The 15,867-nt window shown below is 43.3% G+C and overlaps 1 protein-coding gene across 3 annotated transcripts in view; it reads left to right on the top strand.

Annotated features, from left to right (window-relative positions):
- SPSB4 (splA/ryanodine receptor domain and SOCS box containing 4) overlaps positions 1-10,982 on the top strand; it is a 208,076-nt gene extending 197,094 nt beyond the window's left edge. For all 3 annotated transcript variants that reach the window (XM_059730941.1, XM_019491804.2, XM_006273929.4), the window contains one exon: positions 9,674-10,982. In XM_059730941.1, the coding sequence (XP_059586924.1) occupies positions 9,674-9,801 (128 nt within the window). In that variant the 3' untranslated portion in view covers positions 9,802-10,982. The remainder of the gene's footprint in view (positions 1-9,673) is intronic.
- Positions 10,983-15,867: the final 4,885 nt, after the last annotated feature.

Raw genomic sequence — 15,867 nt, 5'->3', positions numbered from 1 at the left:
GAGTGGAGGGGATTGAATGGGATCACTTGACATCTGTTTTGTGAAATGTCAGCCAAACGTGTTAGTTTTGACCACGTGATAGGTGACAGTAAACAAGAACTTATAATAGGAAGAGTTGAGCAAATTTACTTCAAGGTGGCATTGCCAGCTCCACTTAGAATATGCCAGCAGATTTGTTTTTGAATTGGAAGCTTTATGAACATTTTCCATAGATTATCACTTGTGTGCTCTCATCTAACCAATAAGAAAATCCTTAATCTGGCATGAAAATAACTCTGGCCATGTCCACATGTGCGGCTGTCTAGTATGTGGCAATGCAGACACATCTGTGGTGCCACATACTGCATGTCCAGTTGTTCTTTGCACTGCAAGGAAGCAGTACAGAGGGGGTTTTTTTTGACCCCTGGATATCCAGGAGTAAAAAAAACCAGTGGAGAAAAAAAGTGGAGCGGCATAAGCACAGGCAACACACGCTGCTCAAAAACGGAGCCAGACCACCCAGAGCCACACTGCAGCTGCTGGCCAGGCTCCACGTGGCATAATTGCTACTGCTGCAGCCCCAGAAGGCCCCCAGGGGCCCAGGTAAGGCTGCTGAGGCCAGCCCAGTACTGGGCCCAGCCTCCCCTACCACACCCGGGATAATTTACTGTGTGGTAGAGCATGTGGCACAGGTGTTCTCCAGGGACATATAGCAGTAGTGCAAGGTGTACCGCTGCTTTTTGTCCTTGAAGAACCAAACATCCATACCACATGTGGACATGGCCATCAAACAGTCAGTGAATTGAAGTATTGAAGAATGATTCCAAAAAATGTTTGAAAAATACTTCTGTTTAATTCATATTTAGGCTAGTAAATCAATTACTTTTTCCCAGACCAAGACTGCTTAACCTTAGAGGTTAGCTTTGTTAAAACATGGTTTACTTTGTATTATCTTTCTTGCATATTCTTCTCTTGTTGTTTTGGTCACTTATAAAAGCTGTACATTCTATTTACATTTCTGCTAGCAAACCATCCCAGTCACACCTCTTGTATTGCATTCCTAGGCATGATGATATAGGTGTGCCTTGTCTTTAAAAGTTGTAAATTAAAATTATTACATTTGTGTTTAGTTTCACTTACAGTTTAGAGATTTTATTTATACCATTGTTTATATGCCTGCCTGAAAGGTTAAAATGCGCAGGGCTTGTGATGCGGAAAAATGCAAGGCAGGGTTTCAAGACATTTCTGTGCTCAGGCATAGAATAAGCCATCTTGCATATTGTTTGAACTGTATAGCTTTTCTAATCCTTGAATCTGAACTTTCCTTCAACTTCCCATGCTATTACTTTGTCTGTAAATCTGCCTACTACCTCCTGTACAATACCACTTCTGAATTCTACTACATCACCTCCAAGTCTGCTGAAATCTTTATGCTGGCTTTAATCTTCTCTCACCTTAATATATCATAACTCCCTTCTTTATGGCCTGGCACAGCAGAATTTTCTTCTTCCCAGAACATGGTAAAGGTTGAATTTGTAGAATGCAACGTTTGTAACTTAAATTAATTTCCAGTATTTATGGGTGTTTTTTTACTCTTCTTTGTTTTAATCCAACAAACATTAATGTTATTATATGTATAATCTTTCCTACTATAAAGCAAGTAGTTAACTCATCATCAGGTATCCTGGTTTTCCCTGATAAAAAACTGCAAATTCTCTAATAAAACCCCCAATACCCATTATTAAAATTAAATGTCCCCCTGCCCCAGCCCTGCCCAACTCCCTGCCTCCCTATGAGGGCCTCAAACCCCACCCCCACAACTTACCTGCTGTAGCTGCTCTCCAGGCTGCCTGGTGGCCACGTGCATATATGTGCATATTCAGGCACATGGCATCCCCTGCCTGCCTGCCCTCCTCCCACTCCCCGCAGCTCCTTGCAGGCTGGAACTCTGCCAGGCTGCCAGGGGCTCATTGCAAAACTGTAAAATCCACAAGTTTCTCTGCTAAAATGAGAAATCTGTGTTTTATTCCAGTAAGGGGGGAAATCCATGTTTTACTCATTTTTCTGTGGGAAACAGAAAACCCAGATCCCTGCTCATCACATCCTCATTCAGCTTCCAGGTGCATCTGGGATTTGTAGTCCACAGTGGCAGGCAGCAGTAAGTTTGAGTGGGGGGGAGGGGTGTTTAACCCCTTCCCCCAGTCCCAGACCCTAGCTGGGCTTGCCCCCTGTACCCCTTTGTCAGCCAGCCCACACTACTCCAGCAAGGGAGCAGAGGGGCAGGGCCAGCTCTACTCTCTGGGCTGGAAAGGATGCTTGGATGCTGAGGGACTGTGATTTAACTTGAACAAGGAAGGGCTCTAGGACAGAAGTTTGATAAACCAGTTTGACGCAAATCAGTTAAGTCTGATACTACATTCAACCAAATTTATCTTAAACCAGTTTCAGCCATTTTGAAACTCATTTATATGCACTGAATGTCTCTTCTGTTACAGGTTTAAACCAGTTTGTTATGACTTAAATCAGTTTATGTATAACTTCTGTCCCTAGCCTGGTGAACCAGATATTTTCCTAGGTTTCTAGACTTCTTCCTTCCAGATTTTCATTAATTTTGTATTGAGATATTTCTATTCTCCATTTTTTAAATGTTTGTGTTCCTAATGATTTCTACAGCCAAGTAGTGTAAGTTTTGGCACAGGAAAACTTATTCAGCAGTTGCCTCATTAATGAGGTGATTGTTCAGTCTTCTAGTGCTATTGCTAAGACAGCAAGTTTCAGGTCCAGAAGAGTGTCATCATCCTTATTTAACAATGTGTTTGTTTGCAAATCTGTCCAATAACTTAACATGCTTTCTATATTTTATTATTTCTTACCTGACTTTTACAGTAAATTGCCTCACTCTAGTGCAAAAGATGTTTGGTTAATACAAATCAGATATTGTTGGATATGGAATCCCTTTGTCACCAATGCTTTGAAGCCAAAAGCAATCCTGACTTGAAATAATTCTGTATATTAAATAGATTTCCAATTCCAATATTATAAAAGGGACAAACTTTCATAAATTTGTCTGATATTTTTTCAGCCAGCACTAATTTTGAGTTGCTTTCTGCATGAATTGCTTTCTAAATGACTTGTTGGTTTTTAAGTCATGTAACAGTGAGCATATTGCATTGTACAAGTAAAGATTACACATTGTACATGTTTAAAAAATATTCATCTCATGAATAAGGTCTCATTTGGTGAATAAACTGTGCACGTTAATGTGGTTCCTGTGTTCAAGCATAGCCTAAATTTTTAGTGCCTTGTAATATTTCTTGGTGTGAGATGGCTCAGAAGCCATCCTCTTATAACTAATAAATGTTTGTCAGCATAAGAAATTACTATTACTGTCAGCTGCTTTGACTGCAACTTGCCAAGAATAAACCAGCTTTTCAGTCTGTACTGGGTGTATATGGGTGGTATGAGTATACATTATGTGCAGATGCATAAGGGGCAGCTCTGCGCCCTAGGCAGGGGTTGTGCATAAGGTGGTGGTAGGGGGTGCTGTTTTTTTCTACACACCTTTAGTTACACTTCTGATTTTGTGTGAGTGTCTAGTGCAGTGATTCTCAGCCATTGTGTTGGAACACCCTGGGATGCCACAAAATCTTTTTTTGCTATGAGGAGATAAGTGCAGGGTCAGGCTAGACCATCATTAGCTGTTGCCCTTCCTTCACTACCCAGCCCCTCTAAGGAGGTAAGCACTGTAATAAATTCATTCAATTTTGAAATGGGTTACTATCAATTCACAAAAATTGGGCGGGGGGGGGGGAGCTCAGAACAAATGAAGGGTGCCTCAACTCTAAAAAGGTTGAGAACCACAGGTCTAGTATTATATTTGCTTTCACATTGCATGCTAAATTACTTTTTTAAAATGAGGATACTTTCAGCACCACTTACATTAAATTGTTGGGTGCTAGATGAGTGGCATTAGCCTCATTGCATCCCATCCATGTCCTTGACTTCCTGATTTGTGCGCAGCAAGCAGTCTATAGTTTATCTGACCAGCAGGTAGAATAGGTGGGAAGGCTCACAAACAGGTATATGGCTGCATTACCCATAATGGCTATATTAGATGCACTTTTTTGGTGAAAAACTAGCTTATTATTTATGTTAGTTGCCCACTTTAAAGTAGTCACCTTTTTATAGGGCTGATGCAAAATTGCAGCTTTCTGATCTGAGTTCCAGCATGTAGAACTGCGAGGAAGAATGGGAGAAGCTGCCTTCCCTTCCTGAAAAATACTTTTCCCCATCTGGCAATGGTTGAAAAGATACTTTTAAGAAAAGTTCCTTTATAATAACCCTCAGTCTGAGGAGTAGCTGCCTGCAAACACCATCAGAAACATGACAGGATTTTGGAAGTAAGATCACCCTCACATATTACTAGAATAAGCTTTTGACAGAAACTTTCTTCTCTTGGTACTGTTGGAGCCTGAGAGGAAACCTTAGGTTTCCTGTGAAAAGTTTGCCACATTACACTGGGATATCTTATTTTGTATTGAATTCCCAACCAGGTTAAGAAACTGAAAGAGCCATTCTATTGAATTGTGTTTTCTTTACAATTTTATATTGGAACTTAGTAATTCATTTCTATTTTTTTAATTGATAGGACACTAGTAGATTCATAGATGTTAGGGTCGGAAGGGACCACAATAGATCATCGAGTCCAACCCCCTGCATAGGCAGGAAAGAGTGCTGGGTCTAGATGACCCCAGCTAGATGCCTATCTAACTCCCTCTTGAAGACCCCCAGGGTAGGGGAGAGCACCACCTCCCTTGGGAGCCCACTCCAGACTTTGGCCACTCTAACTGTGAAGTTCTTCCTAATGTCTAGTCTAAATCTGCTCTCTGCTAGCTTATGGCCATTATTTCTTGTAACCCCCAGGGGTGCCTTAGTGAGTAAAGCCTCACCAATTCCCTTCTGTGCCCCCATGATGAACTTATAGGCAGCTACAAGGTCGCCTCTCAACCTTCTTTTGCGGAGGCTGAAGAGGTCCATGTGCCCTAGTCTCTCCTCATAGGGCTTGGCCTGCAAGCCCTTAACCATACGAGTGGCCCTTCTCCGGACCCTCTCCAGGTTATCCACATCCCTCTTGAAGTGCGGTGCCCAAAATTACATGCAGTATTCCAACTGTGGTCTGACCAGCGCCTGATAGAGGGGAAGTATCACCTCCTTGGTTTTGTTCATCATGCATCTGCTGATGCATGATAAAGTGCCATTAGCTTTCCTGATGACTTTGTCACACTGACAACTCATGTTCATATTGGGAGTCCACTAGGACTCCAAGATCCCTTTCCACTTCCGTGCCACCAAGCAGGCCATTTCTTAGGCAGTAGGTATGCTGGACATTTTTCCTCCCTAGGTGCAGCACTTTGCATTTCTCCTTGTTGAATTGCATTCTGTTGTTTTGTGCCCATATGTCCAACCTGTCCAGGTCTGCCTGTAGTTGTTCCCTGCCCTCTGGCATATCTACTTCTCCCCACAGTTTTGTGTCATCCGCAAACTTGGACAGAGTACACTTCACTCCCTTGTCCAAGTCGCTGATGAAAACATGAAAGAGTATCGGTCCAGGGACCGAGCCCTGTGGGACCCCACTGCCCACACCCTTCCAGGTTGATCCCGACCCATCCACTACGACTCTCTGGGTACGACCCTCTAGCCAATTCGCCACCCACTGGACTAGTAGAGTTTAGAAACTTCCAGTAAAACCAGTGACTACAAATTCTACTTTCAAGGTCACTACTGCTATGGGCCACTTTAAATAAGAAATGTAAATAGGATATAAAGAACAACTGAAAGTAACTAGTAGTTAGGTGGTAGGTCTGCAGATGAATGCATATGTTAGTTGCTGTCCTAATGACCATTTTATGCGAGAGGTAGAAGCACATTTTGGTGGGGGGGGGGGGGGGGGGGAGCCATTAGTTTGTCACTGGAGTAATGAAGTTTTCTTTTCAGGGGCAAATAGTAAAGATTCTTCTAAAAGCAAAAAACAAACAAACCCTTTTTATAGTTAAATTTTCAATGTGGCATGCTTTTCTTTGTCTCCTGAAGTAAGAGAGAATATTCATACAGACTTCAAAGGCTCCTCTAGTGCTGAAAAGAGTTGTTCCTTAAAAACTGGATGTTAGTAACTTTCACTATTTTGTGCAAGGAAGATCTGTGCGTGTACATTGTGGATGGTTCAAATAGCTACTAACAGTTAACGAGGGACATGCATCCTCTTCCCAAAGGGAAGAAAAAGTTATATAAAAGCATATAACTTTTATGTATTTTTGTTGCATTCAGCCATTTTTCATATATGGAAAGGATGGAGTTGGGATAGAGGTAAGCCTTTTGCCATGAATGGTTATTTGTGGTCTGGTTTGGAACAACTCAGTGGCTTGATGTATAGATTCCTACCCTACCTTTTTCCCTGATGCCAATAAAAAATGTAAGATTTCATAACTTTTTCATCACTTTTCAAATGTTAGAGTTGACATCAGGCGGCTCTGAAGTCACACCTTGGGCCTGGGTTCAGAATCGTGGGCCCTAATATAACCTAGGTAATAGATGCACAACAAGTTGCCCTATGTGGACTGTAGAATCCAAAATCTGTTCTCTACTATTCTCATCTGCATGATAACTATGGACCTATCTAATTCTCAAGGGCTGCCCCCTAATTTTATGCTCTGAGCACGAGCACGGTGCTGGGCATTATTTTCCTGGTGGAGCACAGCAGCTACACACACACACACATACACACACCCATCCACCCACCCACCCACCCACCCCCTGGCTGAGGGGCTCTGGGAGTCATCTGTCTTCCAGATGGCTGTTTGTCAATCTCTGGGGAGGGGCAGGATTTCCAGGGCCCTTCAGCCAATCAGATGTAGGAGGCCCTCCCACCCTTCCCTGAAGATTGATCAGCGGCCATCTGTCAATCTCCAAGCAGAGACAAGACTTCAGGGGCCCCTCAGTCAATCAGAGGTGGAGGGGGGGGGGGGCACCACACGCCGTCACGAACATCTCTTCCCCTTCCCCCCATGCTTCAAGATGCCAGAGCTTCCTGTCTCCATTTTCAGCTCCATTCCCTCCCCCCCCCCCCCCACCCTTTCTCCTCTTGCTAGCTGTTTTCCATCTTTTTTGTGGAGACTGGGCTTTTTCATCAAGGATCTACCAAATTCATGGTTTCCATGAAAAAATCATAAAATTACAAATTTGGTAGGTTCCTAATGATAACATACTAGGGTTTTTTCCCTCCCAAATGACCCCAGAATCTTTCAGGTTGCATCTTGGACAGTACATAGTAAGTAAGGCAGAGAAATGTGTCTGTTTTTACATATACCATATAAACATATACATTTAACACTAGTTCTCACTGTTTAGGCCACATTTCATATTCTCTGACCTCTTCTACCATTTTTCTTAGTTGTGGGCATTTTTATGTTGACCACGTTGGCTGTTTCAGAACCTAAGAGGCTTTTTTTAATTTTGAAATTTCCAGCCAGTGCACAGCTGGAAAAATGTTTTAATGGCAGTGGTGAGGGTTTTTTTTTCCTTTACACTATTCTAAAGCCAAACTATTAAATAAAGTATTTTAGAATGAATCTTCTCTAATATGGATGGAAGCTTGAGCTGCTGTAGGACTGAAAGGAAAAGAAAAAGAAAAGATTTCAAGTTATAAAAAGACATTCAATACTTGATATTTAGCAGCTGTTGCAGCCACTTAAAGGCATTTCCTTTATCAACATGTAGCATTTGATGTTTTGGAGCCCCTCTAGTGAAAGAGGAGATCCACGTGTAGCATTTAAAGATAGGGAAATAATTTATTTATATTAATACTTTGGATTATTTCCATAACTGGCTAATTGCTTAGACAAAGAAATATGTTTTCAAATATGTTTAGCTGGAAAAATATACCATATGTTCAATCCAAGCCTAGTAGTATTGCCAAGCTTTAGGCCCTGGAATGATATGCAGCAAATTGTTCTGTAATTCAGTAGCTACCTTTGTTCTTTCGCTTCATGCTTATTAAATCCCATTTAATCAATTATACAGGTCCATCATACAAATCTGTAAAAGAAATATTTGAGCCATTGATGATTTACAGAAGTTTTAAGTGCTTTATTTGTTCAGTGGACCACAAATCATCATCACTTACCAAAGATTGTTAAGGTGATTTTAACAATGGAACATCTCCAAAATCTGAGAGCAATCAAAATATCCTAGAATGGTTAAAAATTCATATCTTGATGCATCTTGATCCAGCCTTTCTCATCAGTGAAACTGTATGCATCAGATTCTTCTTGGTGGGAGTGATTACAATTCCAGGAAGTCCACAAAGTTGCAGTAATTTATACCAGTAGTTTGATTTATTGGGTATATAACATTTTAATATTTTTATTTTTGCACGCGCGCACACACACACACCTCATTAAAACTAAATTGTTGTATGGTAATGACTGACCATAAAGTTGAGTAATATGTCAGCTGTCTGATTTCTAGAAAAGTTGCTAATCTACCTGTGTGGATAGAATCTAGAAATATTTTAAACTATGTTTTGTTCAATGGAAATAAAAAAAAAATCCACATTGTTTCAAGGGTCTTAACAGCTTTGTAACTTGGAAATTTTCAAGTGGTTAAATCTGTCTGGGTGAAATTGGCACAGTGACTGTATAGCCATAACTTCTGACAGAAACTTAGCGGCCTCTGAAATCTATTGATGCTTCTGTTCAGTTCCTGTTATATCAATCACAAGTGTTGTCATCACGGTGGACACTGATACTTGCAGTTTCAGTAGAGATATTAATGATTTGAATGGGTTTAAAGACCACAGTATCTACTTACTCCCTGCATGTAATCCTGACAAGTCAGGATAAGGTAAAGTAGTGGAGTGGGTTTGGGAAATTGCAGGTCAGTGTTTTTGAGTCAATCTGTTATTTTCCAAAAGCACTTTAATTCTTAAAAGTAAAATCAAAACCTCTAGAAAGGAATTATTGATGAAATTAAAAAATCCTTCCTGGTCATCTGAGAGGAAGAAAAGGAAAAAAAAGGGTAAAAACAAAAAACTTGTTTATTCACAAGGAAAAAATGACTGAATTTCCTGTCTCTACTTCCAGTAACTGCTGAAAAGGGTTAGGCAGAGCTTCTGGGGTCAAGCAACATTTGCTGAAAAGTTCAATTAGTCTTAAGTTTTATTTCAAGCTCCTAAAAGATGGAAGGAAGCCGGAATTTAAAAGCTCAGGAGCTTCTAATTTAGCACAATATTCCTAACTGCTATAACCAGATTGTAAGTCCAGTTATTATTAGAAAGCTCAGTATTTAACAGAAAAAAATACCAGTACAGTGCTACAACTTGAGAAAGAATGGGAATGTTGCTTATTTACCAGCAAATGCTTTGTAGATGTGAATACTGAGTCAGATTCATTACCTTAACTACACCATGTGTGGAATATGCAGTAAAGTTGTGACTCCACTTCTGGTAGTAAATCCAGTTTCACTTTTATTGTTTTGTAAATTTGCCAGGTTATTTTTCTGAAATGATTGCTGTTTATGAAGCACAGCCTGAGAAATTTGATGTAGGGTCTGTATTTTAATCATGACCAAAAGAAATGGTGAATATAAGTGCAACTGCCAAGTCATTAACTCTGTATCCTTTTTCTTTCTTTTTTTTCAGCGGAGCCCCTGCCTTTAATGGACTTGTGCCGAAGATCAATTCGGTTTGCTCTTGGCAGAGACCGCCTGCATGACATAGAATCTCTACCTTTGCCTCAGTCTCTGAAAAATTATTTACAATATCAGTAAGAAGCCTAGAACCCCTCTGGCCTCATATTGGACTAAATCAATGCAAATGGCAGATGTTATTGTTTACAGCAAAATATAAATCTTTGTGGCGGACACTTGAGTGTTATTTAATTTTTAATATATATTTTTTTTTAATCAACCACAGCAGAACCTTAAAGGGACTACTGAAGAATGTGAAAAGATTGATCTGATCTAGATTTGTGTATTATCTGTTGCCTACTGTTTGCCATCTTTTCAGATAATATCGAAGGCTGAATCCCCCTAGATCAGTTGTCCACCTGACAGATGTTAGCTTACCTGTATTGACTTCTGGTAAACACCAGCTGAACATCTGGTCCCAAGTTTTATCCTTGTACAGAAAAGCATCCTTTCAATAATGTGATTGCTGCATATTAGTGAAAGAAATGACACCATGTGAAATTTTCAGTGTTTAAAAAATAGGACTTCATTTCCAGAGTTGCTAAGTGATTTCGGCTCTCAAATTTTATCTGGAATTCCAAGTTCTCAGTGCTTTAGAAAATCAAGCTCACAATGTGTTAGAGGGCCTGCCATGAAAGATTATTGTATAAAGCAGTAATGCCCTGATTTAAAGCTAGATGAGAGGAAAAGGTATTTTGTAAGTGTATATTGGATAAATGAGATAAGGTAGTCAGTGCAGCCCATTGGTTCCAAGATCAAATCTAGTCCCTCTAGAGTTCTGCTGTTTTTAACAACAAAATGTTCACAATCTCAATTCTAGGATATTCACATTTTACAAAATGTGTCACTTTTTATTTGAACAAATTTATTTTTACATTATATGAACTCTAAATACTTGGTTCTCCTTTTAACCTATGTGTGGGATATTGTTTATTTATCTGTTTAGAGTCAGTAGAATCCTTGCTTAACTGTTTTTCATCTTGAAAGGACTAGTTGTTTTTTTTTTTTCTCCTCTCCCCCTCACCCCACCTGAAACACTCATTTTATCAGGCTCATCCCATTTTAAAGATGCTGCTCTTTAGTTGCATTTCTTATGTGTTCCAAGGTAATCTGCCTGATCAGTTATCTAGTTTTTAAACTGGAAGTTGTTGTAATGGCAGGATGTCAGATGTTTAAACTGAGCTGCCTTCAGCATATTTTAATGTGAATTTACTAATGAATGGGGATAAAATTTCTAATAAAGTCTACTGTCCAAAATGAAACAGTGTTCCTGTTATTAATTACTGTATATACATAACATTATATACAGAGTTAGAGTTTCAGTTGCATTTCATTATTACCTTTGTGTAACATCTCTGTTTAAGTGTGTGAGTGGGTGGGTGGGTGGTGGTGCACGCATATGCACGTGCATGCGCATATGCGCATACAGTTCATTTAAGTATGGCCAATACCATGTTCTAGTCATTTTGGGTAGGTCTCTTGCATCCTTGGCCTGTGTACCTAACATGTGCTTTTTGCCCAACCTTCTACCGCCCATATACAAAACTCTCAAGCACACACTTATTTGATCTGCAAAGCTGTGGATGATTTCATAGCCAGAGGGAATGCTAAGACTGAGTTGCAACTTGTCCACTTTGCATTAAGGATTGTCTTCCAAGTGCCTTTCCCATAATTACCTCAGGGGACAGGCAAATCCCCTTGCAGTTAACAAACTGACTGGGAAGAAATCCTACATCATCTCAACACATGATATGTCCTCAGACCCATACAAACAAGTGCAGTAAAATGGGCAAAATTTTGTTTTGGAAATGCTAACAGTTGGGCTAGGCTAACCCCAGGCATTCTTGGAGGCTAATCAATTTGGCTTCTCTGCAATGCAGACTTAAAGGCTAGGGACAGATATTACACATAATCTGGTTCAAGTGATCAGAAACTGTTTTAAACCTGTAAAAGAGCAGATGTTCAGTGCACATAAACCAGTTAGAAAATGGCTGAGACCGGTTTGAGATAAACCTGGTTGAATGTAGTATCAGACTTAAATGATTTAGCTCAAACTGGTTTATGCAATGTCTGCCCCAGACCCCTTGCTGGTTTCAGTTAAATTTGAGTCCCCCAGCATCCCAGCATGCTCTCTGAGCTGGGCGGGGCTCTCTGCTCCACAGCAGATCTGGCCCCTCCCCTCTGCTCCCTGGCTGGAGCTCAGCACTGTCTTGCTGGCACAGCAGGGTCTGCCTGGCTTCCCTGTGCCCCCTCTCCCTGCCACTCACCATTCACTGCTTAAGCAGAGATCCCTTCCTCTCTGCCACAGCAGGCACCGTAGCCAGCATGTGGTATGCTAGCTAATGCCAAGAGGTGTCTTTGTGTGCATCTCTCCCCAGTTTCACTGAGATAGGCAGACAGAACAGTGACCACTTGGGGTTTTTAGGGCTAATCAACAGGTCAGCTGGTAAATTGTTTAAGAGGTTTGAAGTAATGTGGAGAGAGGCTATTGTTTTGCTAATCAGGTGATAAAGACTGTTATCAGCCCCCCGCCTGGTTTGCTCACCTGTCAGTTTGCTGCAGATGGCTTAAAGCCTGTACGGGGGACTTTAAACTAGCTTTGCTGGGGGAAAGGGCTGCTTCGAGTGGAAAGGGTGCTTCACCAGCACGCAGGGTGACAAGAGGAAGGGAAGCACAGGTAAGTATCAACGTCCGAGGAGCAGGGGGCCACAGCTGTCCTGGGAGTGGGAGGAAGGCACGAGCACCCTCAAGAGGCCTCAGGTGCCTCTACACTAATGCTCATAGTATGGGGTGTAAGCAGGAGGAACTATGCCTCCTGATTGCAAGTAAAAACCCAGACTTAGTAGGGCTCACAGAAACCTGGTGGGACCCTACCTACGACTGGGCAGTGGGCATTCGGGGGTACACCCTATATAGAAGAGACAGGACAGAGAGGAAAGGTAGGGGGGTTGCTCTCTATGTCAAAGAGCACCTCACATCATCAAGGATTAGCTTCGGGTCGGGCAGAGACACTATGGGTCAAACTACAAGGGGGGCATGGTGAAAGGGACCTTATGGTGGGTGTCTACTACAGACCACCCAACCAGGGGGAAGAACTGGACCAGGACTTCTCCAGTCAGCTTATGGAGGCGGTTAGGTCAAGGGATGTTATTGTCATGGGTGACCTAAACTACCCAGACATTTGCTGAGAGGAGCAGACAGCCAGGTCTAACCGCTCACATAGGATCCTGGCTGTATTACAGGACCTTCACCTTATCCAGGAAGTGCACAGACCCACTAGAGGTAACGCCTTGCTGGACCAGGTTCTGGCCATGGGGGATGACCTGGTGAGGGGACTGCAGGGCCTTGAGCACCTGGGCAATAGCGATCATCACCTGCTGGATTTCACTATCCAACGTAGGGCATCTAGGGCTCACACCAAGGCTAAAGCCCTTGACTTCAGAAGGGCCAACTTCAATGAGCTTAGGAGATTAGTGGGGGAGGCACTAAGAGCCCAGAAGGTAGAGGAGATGGGAGCCCACGAGGGATGGTCGTGCCTTAAGGGGGCGATCCTCCAGGCCCAAAAGATAACAGTCCCTGGGAGAAGCAAGGGGGGTAAGAGTGCTCAGAGACCCCCTTGGCTCAGCAAGGGCATTCAGCAATGCCTGAGGACTAAAAAGGAGGCATACAACCAGTGGAATGGAGGAACTATCACCAAGGAGGAGTACTCCTCAGCCCGGGAGTGTAGGAGGGCTATTAGGAAGGCCAAGGCAGAGATGGAACTCAGGCTAGCGTCCAGGATTAAGGACAACAAAAAGTCCTTTTTCAAGTACATTGGGAGCAAGAAGAGGGCACCAGGCAATGTAGGGCCCCTGCAAGACACAAACGGTAATCTGGTGGCCATGCCAGACAAGAAAGCTAATATTTTTAACAGTTTCTTTGCCTCTGTTTTCCTGAATAGGGACCGGGATATCCCACCTACCAGAGGGAGGGACAATCTTGGGGATAGCTCTATCAAGCCTTCAGTCAGCGCAGATGTAGTTAGGGATCTTCTGGAAGGGCTAGACATTTTAAAATCTGCAGGTCCAGATGCCCTCCACCCAAGGGTGTTGAGGGAGCTAGCAGGGGTCATCGTGAAGCCTTTGGCCCGGCTGTATGAGCATTCGTGGTCATCTGGCCAGGTGCCAGGGGATTGGAAACTGGCTAATGCGGTCCCTATTTTTAAGAAGGGGAGGAAGGAGGACCCAAGTAATTATAGGCCTGTAAGCCTCACCTTGGTGCTCGGGAAGCTCTTGGAGAGGATCATCAAGAAGCATATCTGTGGGGGGCCTGCAGGGGAGATCGTGCTCAGGGGCAATCAGCATGGGTTCACCAAAGGCAGGTCCTGCCAGACCAACCTGATTGCCTTTTACGACCAAGTAACTAAATCCTTGGATGATGGTGTCGCTGTGGATATAGTCTTTCTAGACTTTAAGAAGGCCTTTGACACTGTCTCTCACCCCATCCTCATCAATAAATTAAGTGACTGCAGCATTGATGCCTGCACAGTTGGATGGGTAAAAAATTGGCTGATGGGGCGCACCCAGAGAGTAGTGGTGGACGAGTTGTACTCAACGTGGCGAGATGTGAGCAGTGGGGTACCCCAGGGCTCAGTCCTTGGGCCAGCACTGTTTAACATCTTCATCAGCGACTTGGACAAGGGGGTGGAAAGCACGCTTTCCAAGTTTGCTGATGACACTAAGATGTGGGGCTTGGTGGACACACTTGAAGGGAGAGAGAGGCTGCAACTAGATTTAGACAGACTACAAAAGTGGGCAGACAAGAATAGGATGAGGTTCAATGTAGACAAATGCAGGGTGCTGCACCTTGGGAGAAGGAATCCACAGCATACATACAGACCAGCAGCCCTTCTTGAAAGCACAGAGCCCTTCTTGAAAGCACAGAGGCGGAAAGGGATCTCGTAGTCATTACTGACTCCAAGCTGAACATGAGCCGGCAATGCCAGACCGCAGCCAGCAAGGCCAGTCATACCTTGTCATGCATCCAAAGGTGCATCTCAAGCCAGTCCAGAGAGGTCATACTCACCCTTTATGCGACTTTGGTCAGGCCGCAGTTGGAGTACTGCATCTAGTACTGGGCACCGCACTTCAAAAGGGATGTGGCCAGCCTGGAGAGGGTTCAAAGGAGGGCCACCTGCTTGGTGAGAGGGCAGCAGGACAGGTCCTACAAGGAGAGACTGAAAGACCTGAACCTGTTCAGCCTCAGCAAGAGAAGGCTGAGTGGGTACCTGGTGGCTGCCTACAAGCTCATCAAGGGGGATCAACAGCAAATAGGCAGAGCTCTTTTCTCCCCAGCACCACCTGGGGTGACAAGGAACAATGGTCATAAGCTGATGGAGAATAAGTTTAGGTTGGAGATCAGAAGGCAATATTTTACAGTTAGGGTGGCCAAAATCTGGAACCAACTTCCCAGGGAAGTTGTCCTTGCCCCTACCTTGGGCATATTCAAGAGGTGGTTGGACGATCACCTGTCTGGGGTCTTGTGAACCCAGCATTCATTCCTGCCTGTGGCAGGGGATCAGGCTAGATGATCTTTTCAGGTCCCTCCTGACCCTAGCTACTGTGAAACTATGAAACTATGAGACCGTATGACGAAGGAGGGAGAGAGATTGAAAAGCTCCGTATCATCAAGAGATGCATTCACTGCACACCCCACCTTGCCTCAGAGTGGTAGCCTGGGACTGGGGTCTGGCAACACTCCCATCCCTTGAGTAGCCAGTGGGGAAAAGCTTGTGACTGTGCAGAATGAGAGAGTCCTGCCGGGGCCTGGCCATGCCCCCCTCAACTCATCTCAGCTCCCTCCAGAAGGTAAGAGAGGGCTGCTCTGGCTCCCTCCCAGCTTCTGGCCTCAGCCACTGCAGGCATGTGCCTGAATTTCCTCAGTCCAGAGAGAATGTCTGTCCAGTTTCAAACCAGTTCAGCCTAGCCAGGTTAGACTAACCTGCAAAGATTGAATCCATTCAGGCTCAGGCTTTATGAATGTCTGTCCCTAGCCTAATGAGTCTGTACCAAAAAAGAAACTGCACACTGCATTTCAGGCTGCTTTCCAGAGGGAGAAAGTAATAATTAAAGAACTTGCTATACCTGCACTCTTATTTCTTTGTCTAAC

This window comes from Alligator mississippiensis, chromosome 7, assembly GCF_030867095.1.
Source record: "Alligator mississippiensis isolate rAllMis1 chromosome 7, rAllMis1, whole genome shotgun sequence".
NCBI lineage: Eukaryota > Metazoa > Chordata > Crocodylia > Alligatoridae > Alligator > Alligator mississippiensis.
This window is presented reverse-complemented; position numbering and strand designations above follow the sequence as displayed.